The 13,446-nt window shown below is 55.4% G+C and overlaps 1 protein-coding gene across 2 annotated transcripts; it reads right to left on the bottom strand.

Moving 5' to 3' along the window:
• Positions 1 to 375: 375 nt before the first annotated feature.
• Positions 376 to 8,156, bottom strand: CDX2 (caudal type homeobox 2). Of its 2 annotated transcripts, none has more exons than XM_072795654.1 (3): positions 7,238 to 8,156; positions 3,564 to 3,705; positions 376 to 2,107 (listed from the first exon to the last, which is right to left on the bottom strand). In XM_072795654.1, the coding sequence occupies exons 1-3, from the start codon at positions 7,776 to 7,778 to the stop codon at positions 1,966 to 1,968; spliced, it is 825 nt and encodes a 274-aa protein (XP_072651755.1). In that variant the 5' UTR covers positions 7,779 to 8,156; the 3' UTR covers positions 376 to 1,965. The 2 variants fall into 2 exon arrangements, with proteins under 2 accessions (XP_072651755.1, XP_072651754.1); XM_072795653.1 differs by having other exon boundaries at positions 3,560 to 3,705; positions 7,238 to 8,090.
• Between the last annotated feature and the right edge of the window lie 5,290 nt (positions 8,157 to 13,446).

Here is a 13,446-nt window from a genome sequence, read left to right as displayed (position 1 = left end):
CGGAACCGGGGGCCGCGGCAGGCGGGGTTCGGGTCTCGCTGCCCTGCCCTGCCTCCCCAACCCTCGGGCCACCTCCTCCCTCTGCTGGGGCCGTGATTAGAGCTCGAAGATCCTCGTGGGAACACCGAGACGGCGCGCAAAGCCCTTCTCCCCAGGCCCCGCCGGCCCAGAGCGCCCAGCAGGGCGGCTTCCAGGTCCCAAAACCTCCAGGGCAGCGGCCCGGTGCCCAGCGGATCGGCCAGACAACAAGCTACCGCTACTGAGAGGGTCTCCTTGTACCGGCTCTTGAATTCTTTGGGCGGGGGAGGGGGAGGCAGTGGTGAGCAAGGGAGAGAGTTTTCCGACACAGAGCAAGGAGTGGAGACAGAGAAGGGCTCACGGAAATGCCCAGTGATTCACTGAAGACTATATTCATGGAAATGTTGCCTTGGGAGAACAGAAAATAAAACATTTTTCCTTAATGCTCATGTTTAACTAGCTGGATTGTGGGGCATCCCTAGGGTGAAGGAAATCGTTGAGGAAGGGGATGCCTGCATCAGCCTCAGCGTGGATTGGATGAGATGCTATGAGGGGACTCTCACCCCAACCCCCCATAATTTCCCCGGGCAGCTGTAAAGCAGCTGACCCTGCAGATGTGCATTTTGCCCAAAGGCACCCCCAGGAGAACCACACATTCCACAATCCAAGGTTGGGCTCAGGCTTGGGGGCAGGGAAGGTCTCAGAACCTGCTCCCTCAGGCCTCTGACGCTCTGGGGTAAAATGAGGTTGTCCAGATAACCTTCTCCATGCCCTCCCTGATTTTTCTAATACTAGCTTGCAAGTAGACAAGATACTTCATTTCTTAAAAAAAAAAATAATAATTTCGGATAAATATCTGAAATCTGGAAAGCTCATTTATCCCCTTTTTTCTTTTTAGAAAAAAATTCAACCGTGCTCAAATAACCCCCACTTCCCTTCACCATATCACTTCTCTCCCCATGGATCCAGAAGGCTTTTTAAAGGCTGGGCTGGATGTTACACAACCCAAACAGCAGCAACAACAACAAAAACTCCCCTTCTTCATCAGCCCCAAGATTGTGAAAATGACAGGAAGTCCAGGTTGGCTCTGGCATTTATAGCACTGACATACATTCAACCCAGAGAAGCTCTGGTGACAGGCTTTCTAAACAAGGCCCTGTCCTGGGCCCTCTGGTCAGGCCTGGAGTCCAGTAACCACGCCCCTCACACCATACACCGCACATACACCAGCCAAGCCTTTCCTGGTCTGGGAAAGGAAGAGAAGAAAGACAAAGACCTGGGGGTTCTTCAGTCTTTGGTGGGTCCAGGTATCTATCTTAGCTGCCTCTGACTTTTGTAGTTAAATCTTGCCTGCCCTTGCGGCAGGAGGAACCAGCTGACCCTTGAATGGCAGGCGGTAGGCAAGTAGCCACCTTGGCTTCAAACACTGGGTTCCCCCTGAGTCCCTCTCTTCCCTTAGCTTCAACCAGAGATGCATCCTGCAGATTTGGAAGGCCAAGAGCTGGGGAGGAGGGGTACGAAGGCTTGGTCTGTTCAGCCAGTCCAGGCGATGCTTTTGCCAGTACTAAATGAAGCCCCAGTTGTCAGATCCCATCTCCTCGCTGGCAGAAAGTCCGGCCAGAAGAAGTAAAAATCTGGGAAAATGTCTTCCTTGAGGCCTCCAACCCCACTTGTCCTTGCTCCTGGCCCCCATGTTTTTCTCTGAGAGCTAGGTAAGTTGGTGTACATTTGTGGAGGGGAGGGAAGGGGGGTCTCTCCTGAGGATTCTAGCAGAGTCTGTGCTCCTCATGGCTCAGCCCAGAATCGCTCTGCTGCTGCAGGCCACTGTAGGTCATTGGGTGACAGTAGGGTTTAACACCCCCGCCGCTGGCCCCAGAACCCCGGGGACAGAGCCAGGCACCGAGCCCTGCAGGGCAGACACGGGACTCAGGGACTCCGGGACACTTCTCAGAGGACCTGGCTGGGGCTGGGGAGGCTGCGGTGCAGGTGGTGGGGCTTGCGGGGGCGGCTGCTGTTGCTGCTGCTGCTGCAACTTCTTCTTGTTGATTTTCCTTTCCTTGGCTCTGCGGTTCTGAAACCAAATTTTAACCTAGAAATGGAAAGGGGGGGGAGGAAGAGAGGGTGATGAAGAAGCTGGTGTAGGGAGGATGCCTTCTGCACTAGCAGCAGTTCTTTCCTCTCCAACTATAGAAGTGCCTTCTCTATCTCAGGGCCCCCCACACCTTCTCCCAGCCTTTCAACCGAGAGCCCCATGACAGCTCAGTGCCAGAGCCCTTCCGGAGCCCAGCACAGCCTCAGGAGAGAAAAGCCTTCCTCCCTCCTTGTTCTCACCAGGTTTCGTTACAAAGCAACCTTTATCTATAACTTTACTGGGAGAGTTCAGCGTCTCAGAACTAAGGAAAACAAACTGCAAAGCCCTTTCTACAACAAGCGAGAGAAGGCCAGCATGGATGTACTTCAAAATGACAACCTTTGACCTCTCAAAACTTAACTGAAATGTAATATTCCTCACTTTAAAGCTGAGAATGAGATCTTTTAAAAAGATATAACAATTTATTTGAGAGAGAGAGAGAGAGAACACAAGGAGGGAGGGGAGGAGCAGAGGGAGAGGGAGAAGGAGAGAGGAGCTCAAGCAGATTCTGCACAGAGCGTGGAGCCCCGCACAGGGTTCATTCCCACAACCCTGATCTCACAACCTGAGCTGAAACTAAGAGCCAGATGCTTAACCGACTGTGCCACCCAGGCACCCCATGAGAATGAGATTTAACATGGGGCTTCCCAGCGGTGGATTTGGCCTGTTTTCCTTTTTTTCTAAACCATATACAGTGTTCCTGAGTCAAGCCTCCCTCTAGTATTTATGGGCAGGGATTGGACTCTTATATTAATTTTCCCCCCCAGGTATTGTGCTGGGCACAAAGAAAATAGGTCTTTTTTTTAAATTTTTTTTATGATAGTCACAGAGAGAGAGAGAGAGAGGCAGAGACACAGGCAGAGGGAGAAGCAGGCTCCATGCACCGGGAGCCCGATGTGGGATTTGATCCCGGGTCTCCAGGATCACGCCCTGGGCCAAAGGCAGGCGCCAAACCGCTGCGCCACCCAGGGATCCCGAAAATAGGTCTTTTAAGTCTTCTATCACCCAAATAGAATTCCAGATTAGACTGATTAGACTACTACTCAGTTTTTTTTTTATTTTCTTGCATTTCCCCCTGGAAAATAGGAGAGAAAAAAAATCCAAAAAAGACAACTAGAGGCAGAAGGAGCCTTTTCTAAAAGCATTCAGAAGGAAATGTTCTCCATCCTCCTACTTTATTTATTTACTTATTTTAAGCAAGCCCTACACCTAAGTAGGGCTTGAACTCAACAACTGTGAGATCAAAAGTCACATGCTCTATCTACTGAGCGAGCCGGGCGCCCCTCTAGCCTCCTTTAATCTGCTCACAGAACTAGGTGGATTCTGGGGTCTGGCTTCTAACTCCGCACGAGGAACACCCCCACCCGCCCGCAGCCAGTGATCCCCCGGAGGGAGCAAGGCGGTTCCCACCTGCCTCTCGGAGAGCCCCAACGTGGCGGCCAGCTCAGCTTTCCTCCGGATGGTGATGTAACGACTGTAGTGAAACTCCTTCTCTAGCTCCAGCCGCTGGTGATCCGTGTACACCACTCGGTATTTGTCTTTCGTCCTGGTTTTCACTGCGGAGGAAGGAGAAGTTAGGGCTGAGAACTGCAAGGCGGCCCATCAGTCATGGGTAATGACAAACCTACCTAACCCCAGGGCCATTTCTCTTCCTCCGCCGCCCCAGGGGGCCAGGGTTTGGCTGGTTCCTGCGGAGTCTGACAAGACCCCCCAGGGGGTCCTGATGGCAGGGTGCAAGGCTATCCAAGACAACTAAACTAACCTCAGGGTTAAGTGGTTTTTAAAAGTGAAGAAAAACTAAAATCTCAGACACCTACGATAGCTGAACCCAGCCACCCTTTTGGTAAACCAAATATTGTCCTAGAGAAGGCAACTTCCAAAGGGAAGCGGGGCAGGACACAATCTCCGGCGTCCTGGGAATATTCGGGTTTTCAGGCCCACCAGAGATGGAAGCCCTCCCCAAGAACAGCTCAGGTCTTGGGCTCCCGTCGGCACAATGTGTGGGGTGGCGGCGCTACTTTCTGTTTGCTTTATTACAAGTGGAAAGGCAGGTGCAGGAGCTGATAGATTCTCTGGGGTCACCAGAATCTTCTCCCAGGCCCACGAGGCCCAACTGATGGAATTCTGAGCCGGGATCTGGCAGGCAGAGAGCCCCTCCCGCTGGCAGCACCGTCTACCTGGCGGAACCTGGTTTGGCATTTGTCACTTTTTCTTTTTTAATCCCCCATTTATTTCTGCTACAGACTGTGCCAGAGCTATCCTGACCAGTGATCTATGCTCATTGGATTGAGTCAACATATTAAACCTCAGGTTGATTGTTTTACTGAAGGGCCTTGACAAATAGTGCCCGTCGCGCGGTTGGAGCAGGCCCGAGCCTGGCGTCTCCACCGGGTCTGCCCTGGGTCAACCCTCGGCTGGGCCCTGGCCAGGAGCTCTTCCCTCCTCGTGGGCCCCAGGTCCTGGTCTTCCTGCAGCCGAACAGGTTCAGTCGCCCAATGCCCAGTCCTACAGGAAGATCTAAAGGGTCTGGGAGTCTCTTGGAGGTGTTTAATGCTCCGCAGGCCGACTTTGTTCAGGTAAAACCCTTTGCAAACCACAACAAAAGCGCCCTGGGAAGATACAGGCCGGATCAGAGGGAGCTCCCCCGAGCCGCTGAAAGGGGAACACAGTCGCAAACAATGCAGGACAAGGCGATCTTATCAAAGAAAAGCCCTTTCAATGCCTTAATAACAACCGCATTCTGTTTGAATTACCACTACTGAGCAAATGGCGGCCCCGGCTTTCATCCCCCTCCCCGCCAGGCGCATTAACATAAACACGGCCCGGCAGGCGCATTTGAATGGGCGCAGCGGCCCCGACCCCGAGCCTGTAAGAAACTGAAGGGAACTAACACGTTCCGAGAGCCTTCCAGCTGGAGGGCGCGTTCACACGCGTCGCCGCCCCAAGCCCACTCGGGGCTGCCAGCGGCAGTCGCCCCGTTTTACAGATAAGGAAACTGAGAATCAGACCAGGTCACGCAGGTAGCGTCAGGCGCGGCCGACACCGCAGCCAGCTGGGAGCCTGAAGGACACCCCCAAGGGTTGGGGAGCCGGGGCGCGAAAAGTTCTCCGCGCTGAACATCCCAGTAGCAACGCTCGCCTTGGGGTGCCTGCGCGCGGCTCTGGCTCCAGTGCTCCCCTTGCACAACCCCTGACCGGCCGGGAACGCGGTGACCCGGGCCCTTGCGCGCTCTGCGGCTTGCGCCCCAAGGGCCTTGGAGGCGCCCCGCACCCCCTGGGAACCGAGGAGGGGGCTGGAGGAGGGGAGAGATGAGAGGGACTTGTGAGAATTCATTATTGACTGCGAAAGTCACCACCCTCTTTCCGGGCCCTAAAAGAGACAATGGCAGGGCTGGGAAGGTGTATATCAAAGCGGGCCGGGCCCGGGACCAACCCCCTAGCCCCTTGACAGATGATGCTCCGCAGAGAAGTCGGGCTCTGGCCCGCGGGCCGCGGCCTCAAGACATTAACATCACAAGGGCGCCCGGCGCCGACTGCGGCCTTGCCACCTCCGCGCGGGACATCACAGCGGCCTCTCATCTGCTGACCCCGCGGCCTGGGCTCCTGTGGCTACCCCCCTCTCCCCCGCCCGGCCCGGCCCCGGGGCCACTCTCCCAGGACACACCAAAGGTCTCCCTTAGGGCCCCCGATCGCTGCCAGTTGTACCCCCAGGCAGGCTCCCTACGAGGGAGCCTTTTCTGAGAAAGCGCTCTGCTCAGACGGGAGCGCCTCCTCTTGGGGAAGGGACCTAGAAGAGGTTCGAGGCTGGCCCCGTGGCCTTCTCCCTGGGCTGCGGCATTTCCCACCCGGCCTGTGCCCAGTGACGCAAATACCGATGCCCAGAGACAGCCCCCAATGGCTTCTCTGATTTATATGGTTGTAATTGGCTATAAAAGTCTGAAAAGTGGCCATAACCTGCATGCGGGTCGGGTCGGGTCGGGCAGGGCCAGAAAGAAGGGAAGAGAAAAAAGCGGAAGTGCAGAGGGCTAGGAAGACTTCAAGGAGTGCAAAAGGGACGCCAGCAGGACTCTCCCACCACACCTATTCGCATTCGCACTTCCTTCCCACTTTGACACACACAACCCCATACCAGGAGGGGCAGACCCGGAACTAGGGAGCCCCCACAATCCGGCAAACCTAGGATGTCTGCAGCAGGGACATCTCCTGAGCAAGCTTCTTGAACGCAGCCGCGCGTGTACACACACACACACACACACACACCCCTGAGACCTGGGAAGGAGGAGTGGGAGAATGGGAGAAATGATCCCTGTCTGGAGCCCAAGCTGAATCCCCTTCCCCCTCCGCGGGGGACTCTCAGGACTTCTTGCCCGCGGCCCTCCAGCTTTTGACTCAACTAACTCCTTTGCAAATCCAAGGTTCAATGACGGGGCGCGCTCCCTTCTCCTCGGTTCCTGGGGCCTCTGTTGCAACTTGCAACTCTGTTGCAGCTTGGCCCGGTCTCCCTGCTTGCCAGAGCTCTTGAGATCCCTTGAATTGGCCCGAATGGCCGAACCTGGCCCCACGCACAGCCACCCAGTCCTCCGGGCCACCACTCTTCTTGAGCGCCTTGATGGCGTGGAGGGAAACGCTCTAAAGCCCGGCCCGGTGCAGGGCGAGGCTCCCTTTCGCCCGGGGCTCGAAGCTACGCACCGAGCGCTGGCGGCAGCGAGTGCGGAGGACGCGATCCCGCTCCTGCACCGCGGTGCTCGCCGACGACCCTGGGAGCGTCCCGAGAGTGCTGGGACCGTACGAACGGAGGACCGCTGGAAAGAGGAAGGCTCTCCTCTGCCCTACACTGAACACGGGTTGGGAGCCCAGAGTCCTCGCTCCCGCCCGGCGCCGACCCAGGCGCCGCAGAGAAGCTCCGCAGGCGAGGCCGGCCGAGTGCGTCTCCGCCCGGCGGGGCTCCCTGCCAGCTCCGGACGCCTGCGTCCGCCCCGACGCGCGGCGGGCCCCGCATCCCCCGAGCCCCCGAGCCCCCGAGCCCCCGCGGCCCCGCAGCCCCCGAGCCCCCGAGCCCCGCAGCCCCGCAGCCCCCGCCGCCGCCTACCTTGGCTCCCGAGGGACGGCTGCGCGGGCTTCCGCATCCACTCGCACAGGTTCCGCCGCTGGCCGCCGGGGGACAGCTGCTCTGCGGCGGCCGTGGCTGCGGGCCCCGGAGGGCCGGGGTTCAGTGTCTGCAGCAAGCCGGTGGCGCAGGAGGGCGCGGCGGCCGGGTGGTGCGGGTGGTGGTGCGGGTGGTGGTGCGGGTGGTAGTCGGCGGGGCTGCTGTAGCCCATGGCCGAGGCCGGCGAGCCCCCGTTGAGGCCGTGCGCCACGGCGTTGGCTGCGGCCGCGGCGCCCCCCGGCGCGTAGCCGTTCCAGTCCTCTCGCAGCGGGGCCCCGTAGGCGGCGGGCCAGGAGGGCCCCGGGGACTGCGCGCTGTCCAGGTTCGCGGCCGCCGCGGCCGCCGCCGCCACATGGTAGCCGCCGTAGTCCGGGTACTGCGGGGGGCTGACGAAGTTCTGCGGGGCCAGGTTGAGGCCGCCGGAGTGGCGCACGGAGCTGGGGTACATGCTCACGTCCTTGTCCAGGAGGTAGCTCACGTACATGGTGGCGAGGGCCCCCCAGCGAACCTCACCATGCTGCCTGGGGGCCGACGCTGGGGGCTGCCGGGAGGCCGCAGAGGGGAAGGGGCGACGGGGCGACGGGGCGACGGGGCGACGGGGCGACGGGGCGACGGGGCGCGGCGAGCGGCGGCAGCGGGCGCCCCGGCCGGCGGAGTCCCGCGGGCTCCTCGGGCGCCTCTGCCTCTGAGGCGGTCCCTCCCTCGGGCCGGCCTCCTCCCTCCTCCCTTTCTTCCTCCTGTCCTCCCACCTCCTTCCCACTGGGCTGCAGAGGCGGGGAAGACCCGCCACAGGCTGGAGTGCGGAGCCCCGGGCCGGCGGCCTTTCGTGATTAACGAGTGTTTACAAGACTCTATTAGTAATGACACAGACACCAATGGCTGGAGACGTCGAGGCGCAGCGCGCACCCTGCGCACAACCCCCCGAAACACGATTTGCATTTTAAAAGATAAGGAGAGGGGGGAGCACGCGGGACCCGATCACAGCTAAATATTCAAACCTTTATTGTTAAGAGCTTCCTCCTTCCAACCTGGTGCACTTTAACCTCCAATCACAGGTTCAAAGAATGAAATCAAGAGACTTGCAAAAGAGGGGGTGGGGGGGGGGAAGAACTGTCTTGATGGGAACCTGGGCTTGGAGACTAAATAACAGTGTTTATGCACTTGCGGGGTCGGGTGGTGGGCATCAAGAAGCTCCTTCTATACCAAAGAGAAAAGAAAAGGGAAGCCATTACTTTGATGACAACGTTTTGACCAACGGGGGAGATGACGACCGGCGGAACCCTAAGAGATGGGCCCGGTTCCTGCCCTGTTTGAGCTCTCGGCCAGAACGACTGTGACTGCGGGGCCCCAAACAACTGTCACTGCTAACCGGATTTTTTCTTCCCCCAAGGAAACCTCTTGCCTCTCCCACGAGATAAATTATGACCCTAGCTTCAGGTTGCATCTCGGAGTTCATCTCACATTTGGGGTTTCAGTTAAATTAAAGCAATTAATGTTTTAAAGAGCATTTGCATTCAAGAGCCAGCACGGTCAAACCAAGGTGCTGGCAAAGTTCTCATTTTTTGAGCAGGGTGCAGGTGACACAGTATGTTGTCTGCAAAAATTCAGCGAGCCTACACGTAGAGGTTTACTTAAATGAGTGGTTAAAAATTAAGGAAAAGAGAGCCAGAGTTTCTGATAATATGTACGTAGGTACGTGTCATAACTTTGTCTTAAAAACACGTTCTGCTTTACAAAGCAAAGCTTTATCCGAAGACAATTGTCTTTCATCTCCAGGAGAGGGGAAGGGAACCTAGGCCATTACCGATTGCTTCTTGAGAGCTCCGAATGGGGAAGAGTTGGGAAAGGATCTTCCTTGGTTTTGATGCACTGTGTCGGGGGCACGGGGCTTGGTGGCGGCTGCTGGGACCTGTGTGGCAGGGCCTGGCTTGTGAACTGCCCCAACTGGAGCGCAAGGCGCCGTGAGCTTCGTCTTAGGCACGCGCCTCTGTTTTAGCCACTGCAGGCAGCAGACCCGCGGGAGCCTTCCAGCCCTTCTCTACTTACGAGCCCGGACTGTGCTGACAGACCAGGATTTGAGAATCGCAGCGGCCCGATCCACGGACTGGGCAAGATGCCTGCGTGTTTTTGAAGGCGCTCTTGGAACCAGCGGGACGCTAGCCACTCATCTCCAGATCTGCACTTGTCGGTTCTCATTGTCAAGCGCTCTCTGGTATTTGTCACTTCACCTTCTCATCTCTGGAGAGCTCCTTCCAGTGCCCTTTATCTGCCTTGATCCTCACATCTCCCTAGATGGGGAACAAAGCTGGTGTTGTCATCTCCGTTTTACAGATGACACCCACCAAAGCTGCATAGTAGAAAGAGGCCAGGCCCAAGTAAGATCTGAACTAACCCAGGGGTGTGGGATCTCCTGCTTGCTGGTCTCCCAAGAAAGAGGGTTAAAAATCAGGGGTGCGGAGGGATGTCAGAGAGCTGAGCACTCAAGAGGTGGGAGACAGGAGCAGGTCCTCCATTGATCTACTGGCCTGGCCCAGACAGCTGAGTGTCATTGGACCTCTCAGGAAATAAAATAGGAAATAAATTGCAAGCCCCATTACAGAACCCAAATCACTGAGTTGGGGGAGAGGGAGAGAAAGTGGGAGTCTGCAGTCCTGATGGGGTGGGAATGTGGGAGGTTAAGTGGTGGGCACTGCAGACTTTTGATCTACCAAACATCTTCCTCCTCTTCCTGGAGACACAATTCCTCTTTCTGTCCCCCCATTCCCAGCCCCCTCCCAAGCCTTGAGCTCTGGAAGCCGAGGCCCAGGCTCAAGCCTGTGTCTTCGGAATGTGGGCATTCTTTGGAACAATCACTTTATTGGGGACAGCCATTCCCTCCGCCCTGCAGTGGCCGCTTCCTGCGTTTTTATGGCTCGGCCGCGGGCCGCTGACTAATTGTCCCGGTTTTCCAGCTGTGTCTCTGTGCTCTGCCCCTGAGAAAGGGCTCTGGTCTGCCCGCCCAAATGCTTTGGGAGCGACCAGGGTTGCTCTGGCCCCAGGGGTCATGCCAGACCTCAGAGCTGGCTGGACCACAGGTAAACCTGAGGCTCAATTGGGGTGCAAGAGCTGGAAAAAAGGAAATCGTGGTGAAAAAACAATTGGTTTTCTTCATGGAAAATGGGCCTACATGGCAGTAACAAGCACACCACCCCCTCCTAGGTCCTGGGTCTGGCTATTTGGTGAGAGGAAGGGAGCCTATACTGATTTCTTTGAACAAGCTCCTCAGATTGGGAGTGTCCCTTCATATCCAGTTGCCCTTCATCCAAGAGGCCCATCTGGGTCCCCAAAGGGCAGGGTGCCAAGAGCAGAGAGTAGTAGAAGGTGGCTGATGAGAAAGAAGCTTGGGTGTCTTTTCATCGTGATGATGGCTTAGCCTCTGGCAGGTCTTTGTGAGGTGCCTATCCTCTGGAGGCCTGCTCTGGATGGGACCCCATCAGCCTTTGGGTGCAAATGTGTGGCCTGTTGAAGGCAGGTGCCACCTGCATCAGAGCCTCAGGGGTGAGTTTTCTCAGTACCAGACCCAAGGTACTTGGTGGCTTTCTTAGAACTTTTGGCCTGAGCTGAGAACCACCTGGGATGGTCATCCCCAACCTCTCTGCTCAAGGCTCCTTTCCAGCCAGTACCTCTGGTCTCCAACCAGCTGCCCCACCAGAGAAGCCTTCAGCAAATCGCTCTGGAGGAGGCACAGTGGTGGAAAGCTTGGGGCTGGGGTTGAGCTGAGGCTGAATGTGACCCCGTGGAGTCAGAGCTAAAGCAAGCTTTTAAGGGTAGGAGAGGGTGGGAAGAAAGAGAGCCAGGTAAATAAAGCATCAGGAAGACTACAGGGCAGCCACAACTCAGTTATCAAAGGGACGTCTCTTTGTTGCTAACATTGTAAAGGCCATTCAACATTCCTCGGAGAGGGTCAGGGCTTCCAGAATTCCGGCTGGTGGCTAGGGCTGGGGCGCGGTGGGCAGGGCAGGGGTAGCAGCTTGAGGTGCAGGAAGGGGCGGATTGCTCCTCTAGGCAGATGGACACTCCTTGAATCTACAGATCATTGACAGGGCTCTCTCCCTGCTCAAAGGTCCCCAGTGTTTGCTCCAGCTTGGGGAACCCTCCTTTCCCCCATATTTGTGGCTCCTGAAAACTGGGGTGTCTGTGACTCTTATAACCCAGATAGGGCAGGCCATCTCTCTCCATCTTAGCTTGAAAGTCTACTTTCTGAATCCTGTTCAGATCAATGAAATTATCCAAATAGTGAAACACTTCTGTTCTCCCTCTCCTGTTCACAGGAAACCTCACCCTGCATTGACCTGGATTCCCGGGATAATTAAGGAAGAGTGAAAAAAAAAGGGAATGTAGTTTGATAGTTGTTCAGCTTAGCAGTCTACCTCACCGTGGAGAAATGACTCGATCTCTACCTAATTTGGTGTTTAGGGAATTGTTCAGGTATTGCACACAATCAGCAACAGCCATGCACAAAGAAAAAGGTTCAATAACGGGTGGTTTGACCGCAATACCCCTGCACTGCCATGCCACACGGCCCACTCAGCTAACATCTCTGGGAAGTAAATGGATGGCAGTGTCCTTTCTGTGGGGTCTCCCCAGAGTCCATCGCCTGCTCAGCCCCATCAGGCCACAATGGATCCCAACATGTTCATTCTGAACAGCGAGAGGGCCGAAGCTGTCCACAGCTGCCCTGGCTTCACTTACGGGAGCAGATGTGTCCATACCCACATTGGATTCAAGAATATTTCCCTGGCAGCCAACTGAGTGTCTGGTCTTCTCTATCTGAGGCAAAGTTCCCGAATTTGTGGGAAGTCATTATTGGACTACAGTTTTAGCACTCAAGGGGAGAGGGTGCAGGAGAGTGGGGAAATCCATTGCTTTATTCCTCTCATGTTGGCATCACCATGCTTTCTTATCCAAGGCAAGGAATTTACATTTTATACTATGCTTTTCTCTCCAAAATATATTCCTTTTTTTTAAAGATTTTTTAAATTTTTTATTTATTTATGATAGTCACAGAGAGAGAGAGAGAGAGAGAGAGGCAGAGACACAGGCAGAGGGAGAAGCAGGCTCCATGCACCGGGAGCCCGATGTGGGATTCGATCCCGGGTCTCCAGGATCACGCCCTGGGCCAAAGGCAGGCGCCAAACCGCTGCGCCACCCAGGGATCCCTCCAAAATATATTCCAAAAGCCAGGAGATTTAGGAAAAGAAAGGGCCTCAAGAGAGGGAGTGATATTTGGGTACAGAAATCTGGTTTTACTCCTTGGGTGAATGTTACGCAAGTAAGTGACAGTGGCCTGTTTTCTTTCTTCTGAAATTAGTCTGAGGTCAACTGTGTAGGTATTGTATAACCCACTCTAATTCCTCGAGATGGATGAGCACTGAGCCCCTTGAGAGAAGGCCTTGGGGTCTCACCCCGGAGGAGAACTCTTGATGCTGAGGAGAATCGGGCTCTGAGGCCAGCAACAGCTAAATGTTATCACTTGCTCTTGAGGTGGAAGGGCCTTCAGTTACCATTTGTTCACTCACCAACGTCTGTGCCTGAAGTGACCTTTGCTTATCATATGAAAATATGTTCCAAGGAAGCCCTACACAGTAGGCTTTATGAGGCTGAGGGAAGGGGCTCAGATAAAGTTCAGTTCTCCTTGAATCACTGGGCCCACTTGGAAGCTTCTCTCCCTGGAGGGGAGTCAGGGGACTTACTGTCTATGTAGCACTTCCACTTTATAGTGGAGAAATCCGAGGTTCAGAGAGGTCAGGTGACTTTCCCAAGGTCACACAGCTAGCTGTTCCAGTCACTAAAACTAAATGAGCTACTATAGGTGCATTCTTTGCAACCTGTAGGACTCTGTACAGATGTTAATTATTACTGAGGCTGCTGGTGCCACCCTGGAAACACAAAACCAACTAGTTGATTCCCGGAATCCAAACTCCCCATTCCCCTCCTCCTCACCCCCCTAAATAGTACCAGAACAATCAGGTTCTGTTATTGCCACAGTTCTGACTACTTTCTGCATCCTATTTATTTCTCTTTTTCGCAGACACCTGCTAACTGCTGTTTATTAGTTTATTGAATGGCGAATTTTCCATAAATTCCATCCCATATTTTTTGCCAGTTACCAA

Source organism: Canis lupus, chromosome 24 (genome assembly GCF_048164855.1).
Source record: "Canis lupus baileyi chromosome 24, mCanLup2.hap1, whole genome shotgun sequence".
NCBI classification, from domain to species: domain Eukaryota; kingdom Metazoa; phylum Chordata; class Mammalia; order Carnivora; family Canidae; genus Canis; species Canis lupus.
This window is presented reverse-complemented; position numbering and strand designations above follow the sequence as displayed.

Coding starts and splice junctions, on each gene's coding strand:
- CDX2 (XM_072795653.1), bottom strand. CDS start 7,778: ATGTACGTGAGCTACCTCCTGGACAAGGACGTGAGCATGTACCCCAGC. Junction 3,706..7,237: donor GCCGTCCCTCGGGAGCCAAG/GTAGGCGGCGGC, acceptor CTTCCTCCGCAG/TGAAAACCAGGACGAAAGAC. Junction 2,108..3,559: donor TGGGGCTCTCCGAGAGGCAG/GTGGGAACCGCC, acceptor TTCCATTTCTAG/GTTAAAATTTGGTTTCAGAA.